At 39.9% G+C, this 13,799-nt stretch overlaps 1 protein-coding gene across 1 annotated transcript; it reads left to right on the top strand.

The window, feature by feature from the left end:
• The first annotated feature begins 2,890 nt into the window (after positions 1–2,890).
• Positions 2,891–5,253, top strand: LOC108804654 (toll-like receptor 6). The gene has a single exon (XM_018576495.1). It carries the CDS (start codon positions 2,893–2,895, stop codon positions 5,251–5,253), a length of 2,361 nt encoding a protein of 786 aa, XP_018431997.1. The 5' UTR covers positions 2,891–2,892.
• The last annotated feature ends 8,546 nt before the right edge of the window (positions 5,254–13,799 follow it).

Genomic DNA, 13,799 nt, shown 5'->3' with positions numbered 1-13,799 from the left:
CCCCCCCCCATTTTTTGGGGTGGAGTTCCCCCTTAAAATTCCTACCATACCTAAAGGGGCTGGTATGACTTTTGGGGGAACCCTACACACTTTTTGTTTTTCTAACTTGGGGGGTCTCTTAACTTTCCTACCAGACCTAAAGGGTCTGGTATGGATCTGGAGGGGGACCGCACACCATTTTTTTTTATTTGTTTATATTTTTTGGGGAGAACGGTCTGCTTCGGTAGACCGTTCTCCCCACTTCGACTTCGAGCCGAAGCATATGCGTTCTGCTTGGCTGAGCTGTTCGGCTGCTGCACAGGCTATTGTGAATAGCTGAATTAAAGGGCTCCGACGGCCGAAGTGAAATCCGTTCAATTGGTGGCCCTGTCAGCTCCCATACCTCCAGCATCCTTGGATCAGAAAATCGAAGGAGCTGGATGAAACATTTTGGGGCGAACAATGGCAGCAGCCAACAGTGATGATAGTGACAATTGCCAAGCAAGAGATGAATCTATCCATGGAGGGAGGAATCTATTATAATTTTTCATTCAGCCGGCAGGTTGAACGAAAAAATATAACAGTGTATGGCCATCTTAAGATAATTAAGAGATAAGATGAAGGTTTTAGTATAGAATAACACTTTTGGTACTCAAATAGAATCTTTCCAAAGATATCTGTACTTCAGACAAGGGACAACAGTGGAGGAGGGAAGGAAGAGGGATTTGGTTCCAAATGAGGGACCGTTGAGAAGTATGAAAGTGACCTGTTTGCAGTTCACATAACAGATCTGGGGAAGGCAATTTTTAATAAAAGCCAGCAGACCGCAAATCTGACCATGTGAAAAAGACTATAGAATGAAACTTAGTGGATTGCCAGTGGAACAGAAAACTCACTCATCTCTCCCGATCAATCTAAGTAGCAGACAAAATCGTCATTTGCATAATAACTAAAGACGAGGAAGTAAAACTCTTAATTCAGCTTAACACAATAATGTGCTTGTCAAATAATGTCATGCAAACGAGTTCCATGAGGAAAAGCCCTGATGAGTAAGAGTACAGTAACCACAACTTCAGATCACTATACATGTAGTCTTTTGTCCGCGACCACGTCATGCAGCCAGGGCTCAGCACGGCACTGAGAAGTAGGGCGGCAACAGCCTGCAGCTTCTCCTCTGGATTGCCACTGCTCTCCCCCATCTGTATGGGCAGAGGCAGCGGGGATCCGAGGAGAAGTGAAGAACTGCACCCAGTGGGGAGGGAGGGGGGCAGAGGAGAGAGAGAGCCGCTTGGCCAGGATCTGGCAGCCGGCGGCTCTCTCTCCTCACCGCTCGGCCATGCTGCTGTGACAGTGGTTCCCTCCTCCCGCCGGCTGCAGTGCTTCACTTCACCTCAGATCCCCCCTGCTTCTGCCCATACAGATGGGGGAGAGCAGTGGGTATCCAGAGGAGAAGCTGCAGGCTGTGCCTCTTTGCATGGCTGAGCGGTGGGGAATCGGTACATATCAGTGATATGTACCGATCCTCTGTGTGCAGAGCAAACACTGGAGAGGTCAACTGATCATTTCAGTGTTTGTAAATAACTGGGGACACAGAGTACTCTGTGTCCCCAGTTATAAATGAACAGGTGATTTACATCACTTCCTGTTCATTCATGAGTTTCTGAATGGTTAGTATCACCCAGTACAGAGGCTTCTCCCCATTCAGAAACTGCTTGATAGAAATATTTTCTGAATGAATGGGAAGCCTCTGTACTTCTGCAGAAAAATAGATTGAGGACCCTTTGTCCCCGAAACCCCCCAACAGTAAAAAAAAAATTACAATTAAAAAATAATAAAAATAATGCGGAGGGGGGCCCAGGCCTAAAGCTGTGTAAGGGGCCCCAACATTTCTGAAGGCTGCCCTGGGCAAGAGTATTCTTACTTGAATCTTGGTGTGCTTTCTTGTGCATTTGTAGCGTTAAATGTTGTCTTCGGAACTTCCTGTATTAAAGACCAGTCAGGGCTGCTCTCTTCTTGTGCAGGGTGACCGGTCTTTTATTCAACCCCTCCTGTAGTTTTCTGCAGGTGGGCCTACTGAGTCCTTCTCACTGCTCTCTGCACAAGCTATGTACAGCACAGTGGTGTTGTCAAGGCAACTTTTACAAGATATAATCTAGGCTTTCAAAGGCATTTGGTGCAAACAAAGTGGATTGTGGCTATGATATATTTTATATATACTGTATGTAAATTAAAGTTTAAATATTATATACGTAAATGAAAGTTTTTGTGCCTGGAGGTCAGTTTTCAATAGATTACATCTTTCTTTGGTGTGTGAAAGATGTGGCTTTGGTAGAACCTAACTGTTATGTACAGTGGGGGGAATTTATCAAGACTGGAGCAGACACAATCTGGAGCAGTTGCCAATGGCAACCAATCAGCATCTCTCTTCAGTTTGCTCAGGTAAGATTTTAAAATGAGACAGAGAAGCTGATTGGTTGCCATGCACAGCCGCTCCACATTTTGTCTGCTCCAGTTTTGATAAATTCCCCCCAATGTCTTATAGGCCACCTCCACCTAAAATGTCAGTTATTCATGGATACTTCAAAGTTTCATTATATTTTGTCTTCCAAATTCTCTTAGAGAGTCTCCCCAGAATCCCCATTTGTTTTCTATTAGTTGATGATCAAAATGGTCCAAAATGGTCAAGTAGTTGGGAAATCCAGCTTGAAGAGAGTGACACCTCAGTGAGAGAGGGCATAGATACAGACCACTACAGGACCGTTCTGCCACTGTGGTGTCCCAAAAAAATCATGACCAACCACTATTGCCCTTACAGAACTAATAGTTTAACTCTAATGACATAGATATCGCTTTGTTACACATATACTGATGGATTTAAGGAATGACTTTGGTTTCTTCTTCACAGGTTCCAGCATGGATACAACCAACATAATGAAACAGAGCACAAACCGATCTAAAGCACTCTGCCTGTGTTTGCTTCTGACATTCCTGTTTCTGCCCAGCAACTTTGGTAACATCTGCACTGGATCTCAACCACATACCAATCCGTCTTTGGTCACGCAGCTGGATTTAAGTCAGTGCAACATTAGCAGCCTTCAAGAAAGTGATTTCAAATTACACCCCAATTTACAGACGTTGGACCTCTCTCATAACCTTCTAAAGCAGTTAGACTTTTCAGTGTTCCGGTTTAATACCTTCCTAAAGCATTTAGACATCTCATACAACAACCTCCGCAATATAAACTGTAGCTCGCTACAATTTATTAAAGACATCAAACATCTGATTATGGCTTACAATAACTTTGATGCAAGCTATCTCTGCCAAGAATTTGGCTACTTGACAAAGTTAGAACATCTTGGATTGAGCAGCAAAAGGATTCAGAAAAATGATTTTGAAAACATTGCACTCCAAGAGTTTAAGAGCATATTTCTAGCACTTGAAGAACTGCAAGGATATTATCCTGGTAGTCTGAGGCTACTGAAAATGGAGAAGTTACATGTCATATTACCCCAACGTGTCTTCTTTTTAATTGAATACTTTTTGCTTGATGTCTTTACCTCAACAACAACTCTGGAAATCTCTCAGTTTATATGTAAAGATTGCTCTTTGGAGGTGATGTCTTTGATTGCCAAACAGGCAAATGTATCAACTCTAATTCTTAGCAATATTATAATGCCATGGCGTTACCTGAACATACTTCTAGAAGGTTTGTGGAAGTCCTCAGTTAAACATCTCTTCATCAATGGTATCACAATCATAGAAGATTTTGATTATATATCCATTGATGTCTCTGAAGGTTCAATAGAATCTTTATACATTGAAAACGTTATGGCCCTGGTGTTTGAATTTTATAAACACCCCTTGCTGATTTTTTCAGAAATGATTGTCCACAATTTGACTCTATCGAATGCAGAACTTACATTCTTCTTTTGTCCTCAATTTCCGAGCATTTTCCAGTCTCTAAACTTTGCAAATAATGGTCTTACCGATGGCGTTTTTCAACAATGTAGATCCCTTCCAGTCCTGCGGTATCTTAACTTACACAATAACAGACTAGAGAAGCTTCTGAGCTTAAGCTCAATGACTTCAACTATGAATTCTCTGCAACATCTAGATGTGAGCTTTAATACCTTGTACTATGACCGGACTGTACAATGTGAATGGTCAGAAAGTCTGGTCTTCTTAAATTTGTCCAGAAACAAGCTAACAGAGTCAGTTTTTGAATGTCTACCGAATAGTGTTGAAATACTGGATCTTTCCCGGAACCAGATAAAAAGTATTTCTAAAGAAATTAAACTGTTAGCGGCATTAAAAGAAATAAATCTGGCATTAAACCAGCTTAGTAATATACCAGATTGCAGGCACATGAGTAAGACTTTAAGGGTCCTAAATATAGATAATAATGGTATATTCTCTCCATCGGGAGAGCTTTTTCAGAGCTGCCGTAATGTAAAGAGCATAAGTGCTCTAAACAATAATTTTGTTTGCAATTGTGAAATGCGGTCATTTGTTAGCTCCATGCAGGCATTTAAAGGAGAAATAGTAGGGTGGCCAACATCCTATAATTGCGAACTTCCTGAAGAATTTAATGGAATCATTCTTAAGGACTTCCATCTTTCTGAAGTATCGTGTAATTTATACCTTTTAATTGCCGTTGTTGTAGGTTCAGTATTGGTTGTGGTATTGCTCCTAGTTTTTACATGTAAATATTTTGATTTACCTTGGTATTTGAGAATGATTTTCCAGTGGCTTAGAAGTAAATATAGGGTAAAGCAGGTTAATGTAACAGAGATCCAGAACAGCAAACTTTTTCATGGCTTCATCTCATATAGCCAAAAAGATGGTGACTGGGTAAGAAACATTTTGAGACCAAACCTTGAGAAAGATGATGGGTCAGTAAGAATCTGTCTCCACGAAAGAGACTTTATTCCAGGCCAAACAATAGTTGAAAACATCATCTGCTGCATAGAGAAAAGTTTTAAGTCTATATTTGTCCTTTCCCCCAATTTCCTTCAGAGTGAATGGTGTCATTATGAACTATTTTTTGCACAGCATTCTTTATTTGGCAAGAATTCTGACAACCTGATACTCATTTTATTGGAACCTATACCCCAATATCTTATTCCCAACAAATACAGCAAATTAAAAGCACTAATGAAGCAAAGAACTTACATGGAGTGGCCAAAGGAGAAAGCCAAACAAGGCCTTTTTTGGGCTAACCTCAGAGGAGCAATGGAAATAGACCTTCCTGTTCAGGAAGGGAAGTCATTATAGGAGACTGAACATAACAACCACAGAATGCCTGGTGAACATAACCTATAAAAGAGCCTACATAAAGGGCAACTGTAAAATACTTTTTGGCCATAGACTTGCCTATGTTTCAGCCTGTATGTAAAATATTAAACTATCTTTTGTAAAGATACTGAAGAAGTATATATATAATACTGGCCACTCCCTTTTAGATTGTAAGCCGTCATGGGCAGGACCCTCCTTCCCATCTTGTCTTGAATTGTATTGTGATTGTAATGTCTTCCTGATATTGTAAAGCGCTGCACAAACTGTTGGTGCTATATAAATACTATGTAATAATAATAATCTCTGCACTTTACCAGCATGCTTAACCTCCCTGGCGGTTTTCCCGAGTCTGGCTCGGGGTTAATTTTCAATACTAGGAGCGGTAACCCCGAACCAGACTCGGGACTGCAGAGAAAAGTGACACTTACCTTGTCCCTGCGAGCCTGCGGCGTCCTCTGCTGTACGCGGCCCGAAAACGAAACTAAAAGTCAGTTATATTATCATTTTTTATAATTATTTATTATATTATAATTTCTTATAATTATTTATAATTTATTATATTATAATTTTTTAATTTTGTGTTTCAAACTTTATCATACCCGGGATGTCTACTGGACTCTTGTTTGGATAGATTTAGGTGAGTTATTCCTAAGATTTACTAAGAATTACAGGCCTATAATATAAAACAAAAAATTTCCATGAAAAACAATGTACCGCTTTTGGATGCTAAAATCCCGAATAATCAGACCGCCAGGGAGGTTAATAACTGCTGTTCAGAAGTCTCAGGCCACCTAAAGAGTAATGGCGCTAAATGGTGATAAAGTCATTTCTCAGGGCTAAATGTATAAAACCATGGGGTAAACATAAAAATAGAAGAAAAAAAAATTCTGAAGCAGTGTTAATTTTGACAGCAAATTTCAATTTAGTTTTAGTCAGTTTAGTTTTAGTCTTTTGACTAAAATGCCATTTAGTTTTAGTCATATTTTAGTCATCTAAATTGTTTTTGTTTTAGTCGACTAAATATCATAAGATTGTAGTTGACTACATCTACTGTAGATTTAGTCTACTAAAATCTAGTGGGTTTAGTTAAAGGGTAATTGAAGAATATCTCTAGAATTCCCAATCTCATTATATACTCCTGGAGTAAACATCTGTTAACCTGTTATTACTGTTGGTATTAGGGTTTGAACATGCAATAAAGACACAGATTTAACTGTTGTAATATATAACATGTCTTTATTTATCTTAAAAATAGATTAAACCAAGTCTTATAAATAAACAATAATATTGAGTATTTTCAGCAAAGGACCAGTAATTAGATATGTGTTAATTATAAAAACTTGCATATGACATTCTTCAATCTTTCAAGCAGAAGTGCATTTCTAAAATATTAAAATGAAAAACTATATTGGCTGTAAAGTCATTGCACATATTACCTATTAGCCGTCCATTCAGGATGGAACCGGAGCTGGAAGTCCAAAGAGGTTAGTACTGATTGGACCTCTTCCCAAATCATCTCTCCCTAACATTTTAGTCTAGTTTTAGTTAGTCGACTAAAATGTCAATATATTTTCCTAAATAGTTTTAGTCATCATAACTTTTATTTAGTTTTAGTCACTGAAAAAGTGTTGTTGACTAAAACTATGATGAAAATTATTAGTCGACGAAATTAACATTGTTCTGAAGAGCACTATCTAGATAACTGCCACATTTAAGATTTCTCTGGAGAAAAGATACAGTAGCTCAACCTAAAAAATTGACTCCTACACATGCACCATACAAAGAATTGTTTGGCCTTTGGAATAATGGCCAGTCTTTATGTACAAATGGACCTGCGCTATGGTGATAGTGATACACCCAGCTGCTGTGTTCAATTTGTATGGAATACACACAAATTAGCTCAATGAAATCCAAATGAATAATGGCCAGTCTGCTCAGTCCCTTATCTTTAGCTCAATGCATTGCATTTTCTCAAGAGTTTAAAGTGATTCTAAACTCGGGAGTTAAACTTTTAAAATGCATTCAAGTACCTTAACTATTAACAAAAATGCATCTTATCTGTGTGCTGTAGATGCTCAAATTATCTCTGAATTGGTGTGAACACTGTTCCTTCCTTCTGGAGGATGGTTTGTTTTTTTTCCCCATGGTCGCTGTGTGTGTTGTAAAGTAGGCACCGCTCCAAGATCACAACTATGGTGGACTAAAATCTCAATACAAATTAGTAAACTAAACGTGACAGTGACATTGTAGTCCATCACGGGAGCGAGCTTGGAGCGGTGGCTACTTTACAACACACACAGGGACCATGGGGAAATAAAGTAGCCCCCCTCCAGAAGGAAGGACAGTCTCAATACCAATTCAGAGATGATTTGAGGATCTACAGCCGAGGGATACACAAATAAGATACATTCTGCCACTCACTATACTGCAAGCAATGACTGGACCTAACCATGGTCAAGCTCTGCTGTCTGGCTTAAAAGTTTAGATACTTATTCAACCTTATGTTTATTTAGCCGCATGACACTCACCACACACTATGATCTTCAAAAGTAAATATACTTAAAATTCATATTCAAACAACTTTCCAAAGTTGCCATTGGCGTATCTGAGCGTGTTCCTTTCGGCATTTTGGACCCAGTTATACAGACTGCAGTGATTGTATTTCCTGCCTTTGTGTCACAGTCACAGATTACAGAGATTATAGGCACATTAAACCTGTTGGGGAGCTTTACACTTTTGCCAAAAAGTCTATTGAAAACAAACATTCTTACACATAGAAGCAGCTGCTATTACATCTTATAAATTCCAGAACTATACATATTCACGGGAAGTTTTAATGCAGCCACTTAATGACCCCACGTAATGAATCTATGCCTTTATCTGCAGTGCATTCCCGCAAAAGGCTGTAGGCCTACACCCTGTCCTTACAACAAGGATTGCTTCTCTGGTTTTCACCGTGTGCATGGGAACTGAACTTGATTGTAACATCTTTACTCAAAGGAAAAATATCCAGGCACTAAACAGAGTGGCTTATGGTAAGAGTTTTCTCTGATTGTACAGAGAGATTGTCTACTTTGTCTGCTCCTATCTACTTTCTTTAATGGTGGTCACACACATATCAAAATGATCATACAATCATTCAACACAACTAAACTGAACAAACTGAATAAAAATTGCAAAGCAAAGAACTTATTGAGTAAGAAAGTACAGTATGTATTTTCTATGCTTCTCAGTGCCATCTAGCGGCCATAATGCAATATTACATGGGAAAAAATATTTGAAGATACATTGTCTTGTCAAAAAATAAATAAAAACAACATTTATTTTGCCACATATCTGCACAGATCAAATGTTCATAGACATTTGCAGGGCGAATAGCTTTGCACATTGTTTATAAATAGATTCCTTTGTGTTGCCAAGTGAGAATGTGTATGCAGATAAGGACTTGTGTCTTTACTGATATGTATACTGGATCTGGGTCAATGACACCGTGTATTAAAGCTAGAACAGCCTTTTTCAACCCTTTAACCCGGAAGAACACTTTAAATAATTTCAAGGACCCATGGAACCGCTGTTATTACGTTAAAATTCTTATCTACAATAATAATAAATTAAACAAAAATGGTGTAACCGTTGTATTTGACAGTCAGTGGATAATTTTTAACAATCCCGGCTCTATATAATAATAATACATTTAAACAAATAATAATGATAATTCTTAGAAAAGAAAAGCAGACAGTATAAAATGTAGTTTCACTTTAAAATGTGTGGTCCGTGGAGAAATGCCGCCTAACATTGGTGAACAGTGGAGAAATGCCTCCTTACACTGGTGGTAAGTAGAAACATGTCCCCTGACATTAGTAATTCATTGTAGTTATCTCTTACATTGGTGGTCAGGGAGAGAGGTGTCCACTTACATTGGTAGTCAGGGGGAGAGGGACCCCTTTACATAAGCGGTTGGTGTAGTGCTCACTTACATTGGTGGTCAGGAGGAGAGGTGCCCCCTTACATTGGTAAACAAGCGAAACAGACAGCCTAAAAGCCCATTGGTACCGGAGGTTACATACTTGAGAGGTGAGAGGAAAAGTTCCCACTTGTGCCCTGCCACTGTCTCTGCCAAATGCCATCAGTGCTGGAGCTATGCAGACATGTCAGGGGAAGATTAGTCTGCTACTGTTCCCTGCTCAAGAAACCCCTAGCAACCTCTGGAGGAACCCCAGGGTTCCACAGAACCCTGTTTGAGAAAGGGTGAGCTAGAGGGTCAGCATAATATCCAGGCAACTAGCATTTCAAAGGCCAAGGCAATGTATACTGGCTTTGCTTGCTTTTCTTTATTATGGTCTGGACTTAAAAGCAGGTAAAGCCATGGGTCTTTCTAGCGCCAGGCAGATGGGGCACATGCCCACATCTGCTGGTGAGGGCCCTATGTCCCAAAAGCACGACTACCCAGTTTTTTCTCTCAAATTGTGGCTTAGGCAGCTTCTGGCTCATGTCTTTGTCCACTGGCCCGCCTGCTGCACATGTAGCACAGAGCCGAGGGAAGTGTTTTTGAAAACTCCTGCTGGGCTTTATGCTACAGGTCTGACAGGCAGCAGGCAGGATTGTATTGGCTGGAGGGGACATTTTTGCTTGGGAGACACTCTGTGCGTTACTCACTCCTGATCCCATGCACTCTTTTCTTTACTTAGTGCTGACCCCTGCACTCTGTGCTTTACACACTCCTGATCCCTACAATCAGTGTTTGAATACTCTTAAAACCCTGCATTATGTGCATTGTCCGTACTTGACCTCTTCCCTCACTGTTCACTGTGCTTTATGTACTCCTGTCCCCAGTGCCCTGTGTGTTACATACTTCTGACCCCTGCACTTTGTTAATTAAGTGCTGACCCTTTCACTCTGTGTGTTGTGCACTCCTTACCCCTGCAACTTGCATGTTACTTACTTATGGCCCCTTACGTACTCCTGACCCTTGTGCTCTGTGCCTAATGTATTCCCGACCCCTGCACTCGGTGCTCTGTGTACTCCTGACCCCCGTACTCGGTGCGTAACATACTTCTGACCCCAGCACTCTTGATCCCTGCAGTGTGTGCCCTACATACTACTAACCTTGTACGCTGTGCCTTACATACTCTTGACCCTGATCTCTGTGCATTGCATACTCCTCAACCCTGTGTTCTCTGCATTACTTACTCCTGGCCCCTGTGCTCTGTCCATTACATACTCCAGACCTCTGCACTCTGTTCATTACATACTCCTGATCTTTGAATTCTGTGTTACATTTACTGTACACATACTGTATGTGTTGAATGTTGCATCCTGACTCTTACACTCATCTCACTATATAATTCTTACGCCTGCACTCTTTATGCTTTATTGTACATCACATACTCCTGACCAAAATGTTCATTGTCTCAACAGTTGCTGGTTGCAAAGTAGTCCCACACTATTGTAATGAAGTTCCTCTTTAATTTAGGCTTAGACAAAGTGTAAGCTCTTTGTCTTTACTGTGTGCAGAAAAGCATATGTGATGGAAGAGTTTACTTTAAAAAAAAAATACATATATATATTGTGTTGAGGTTTATGTGTATTGAAGACACTTGCTTATGGAACCATAATTAAAGCATATTTTATGGGTACAAGGAATGTAGCATATGTGTGCCATGTTTACAGTGAGTAGGCTCAGGTTTTATTTAACCAAACTCTGAGCCCCGCATTGTTAGCACAATTTGGCCACACTCACATTCACTACAGAATGCTCTGTTGGCTGCATCATTGTCCTCCTCAGGGTGGGCAAGAGTGCCCCAGGTCTTTACCAATCCTAGCAATGCTCCTGAATGAAGCTCTAGTCTCCTTTTCACATGTGAAAGATATTGTAATTTTCTGCTGGAAGTCATCCTTTATCAGACATCCTAATCTGTGGTTTGAATTAGACAAACAGAGCCTGAAAGCTGCCATTGTGTACTGTGTTGACTCTTTAGCCAACTCATATTGTTTTAGAAATACGTTGTCATGTAATAAATGTTTTTTTCTTTTTTTAACAAAGGTATATATAAAGAGTTAAAGCTACAGTTAAAAAAAAATATATATTAAACAAAACTTACTAATGTGAAAATAATCCATAACTTTTGCCTTTAAAGAATAGGTGCACTCTTAGGGGAGGGGGTGGCAAAAAGTTTAGGTGTACTTTGTCTGCAGACAAACAGACGTAGTTATTAAAATTAGAAAAAAATCTGCAACATCAATGTCATATGTTTTTTTCCCACCATACCACAGTTATTATCTTTTCCAGATTAAAAGGTGAATGCTGATGAAGATTTTGTGGTAAAATACTTATTTTCAAGGTGTCGAATCTGTACAGCAAACGGGATCAAGTGTGGCAGGTCTTCCATAGTATTTAGAAATAAATCACTAATACAATTAATGGTTTACAACCTACAAATGGTAAATTGTAAAAACAATGGGTGTCCAGCAGTGATTAAGCTGTGAATAATCAGCACGCAAATCATCCAGCAAATCAAAACACTTTATTCTTATTCCACATAAAACACTTCTGCAGCTAAATCGGTATTCTTCAATAGTTGGGATGACATGACAGATTTGAACTGCAGGCAGCACTCCAAGAAAATAAAATCTGAAATTCCAATTGTTTGTGCTAATGAAATGGGGGGTTTCCTGAAAGTCCATCACATAAACCTAAGCACTTTTGTCCTGGGAAAACCCTTTATTTGCAGAGAAAATAGATTCATTAAAAATTAGATCAACACAGACATGAAGTCTTTTTCAGCTATTTCCTTCATTATGTCAATGACCTTGGCTAATGTAGATCTCCAGCAACAAATCACATTAACTATTCATGGCTTTGTATGACACAATTTCCTATTCATCTGTCCAAACAGAGAACTTGGTTATATAATCCACTAACGGTCTGGAGTTTTCCACATTGCTACATGGTACATTGCATCAATTAACTATTACTATTGTAGTCCCATGATGGACCACAATCTCAATACAAATGAGTAAACTAATTGTGAGATTGTAGTCCATCACAGGAGTGAGTTTGGAGCAGTGGCTACTTTACAACACACACAGGGACCATGGGGAACAAAAGTAGCCCCCCTCCAGAAGGAAGGACAGTGTCAGCACCAATTCAGAGATGATTTGAGGAGCCAGGGCCGGCCTTAGGGGTGTGGGAGCAGTGCGGCCACACAGGGCGCCATGGCAACAAGGGTGCTTGGAAATGGGTGTGGTTACGGGGGTGTGGCCACTAAAGGGTGTGGCCACTGAGGGGCGCTGTAAAGCTTTCTCGCACTGGCGCATAAAGGCCTAAGGCCGGCCCTGTGAGGAGCTACAGCCGAGTGATACACAAATAAGATACATTTATGTTAATAGTTAAGGTACTAAACCAGGTGAGCGTATGTTTTTACTCAAACCATTTTGTAGGGAAAGATTCACTGTTGGATCAAACTGCATTATGTATGAAGATGACAAAATGTGTGTTGATTCTGGGTTCATTAATTGGAAAGGAGATCAGAGAATGGTTTGCCAGTTTCCCTCAGCTCCACCTGCCGACACCCTCCATGCCCATTCCGGGCTTGCAGGAGGGGCCAGTGGATTCTTCCACCACTTTCAGCTGAAGAGTGTGTATAAAGACCGTGCTCAAAAGTGTAGTTTACTCAAGCTAGCCAAAGTAACAGGTTTACAGCAGACTCCATAACATACCAGCACATACCTTACCTGTGCTTCCCCACTGCAGCCCCAAGAAATTCATAGTACTTCTGGGTGTGGGGGGTGGTACATATGATACCAACCACATGCCCAGTTTTACATAAACAAAACAAGAAATGCATGGCGATCCTCTTATATCCCTGAACTTTTTACCTATAAAATTCAATAATAATGTGACAAAATCTTCTATAGCCAAAAAATAGCAGACTCACTAATGTAGCAGTGCTAAAATAAAACTTTAGCAGATTATGCTTACCCCCCTGTATTATGACATAACAAATGCTAGGTCTCCAAGTAAACCACACTCAGACTTTTAAAAATCCATTTCACCTTAAAAACATGCTCAAAGTAGAAGAGAGCAACGAATCAATACAAGATGGTTAATTATTATTTCTTGGTCAGTTTCATTTTTGTCTCTCTCTCACTAATCTCTATTACAAGTCAAAATGGCAGGTACAAATTATTTTCTGGTTTCACTTTATACCCTTTATTAGTGATGAGTGAATCTTTCCCCGGAATCTGATTAGCAGCGAATCAGGCCAATCTGCCGAAATCTGCTAATGTGCTGTGTCAGGAGAGCAGACACACTCAGTCAACTGGTAAAGGAGTCTTTTTGACTTTTTACCCTTTCACTTCAATGTTGCAGAAAGCAAAAGTGGGTCCCCCTTGTGACTATGAATAGGCAGTCATACATAATATTAATAATGTTCTAATTTGGGCTTTGCAAAGTACTTACGGAACCCACATATGTGATCTATGTCATCATGAAAACAAAAGGGAACGAAGCGCCACCTCCGTGT

Source organism: Nanorana parkeri, unplaced genomic scaffold (genome assembly GCF_000935625.1).
Source record: "Nanorana parkeri isolate BGI_ZX_2015 unplaced genomic scaffold, ASM93562v1 scaffold69, whole genome shotgun sequence".
Taxonomy (NCBI): Eukaryota; Metazoa; Chordata; class Amphibia; order Anura; family Dicroglossidae; genus Nanorana; species Nanorana parkeri.
This window is presented reverse-complemented; position numbering and strand designations above follow the sequence as displayed.

Excerpts from the sequence above, each read along its gene's own strand:
- LOC108804654 (XM_018576495.1), top strand. The coding sequence starts at position 2,893 with ATGGATACAACCAACATAATGAAACAGAGCACAAACCGATCTAAAGCA.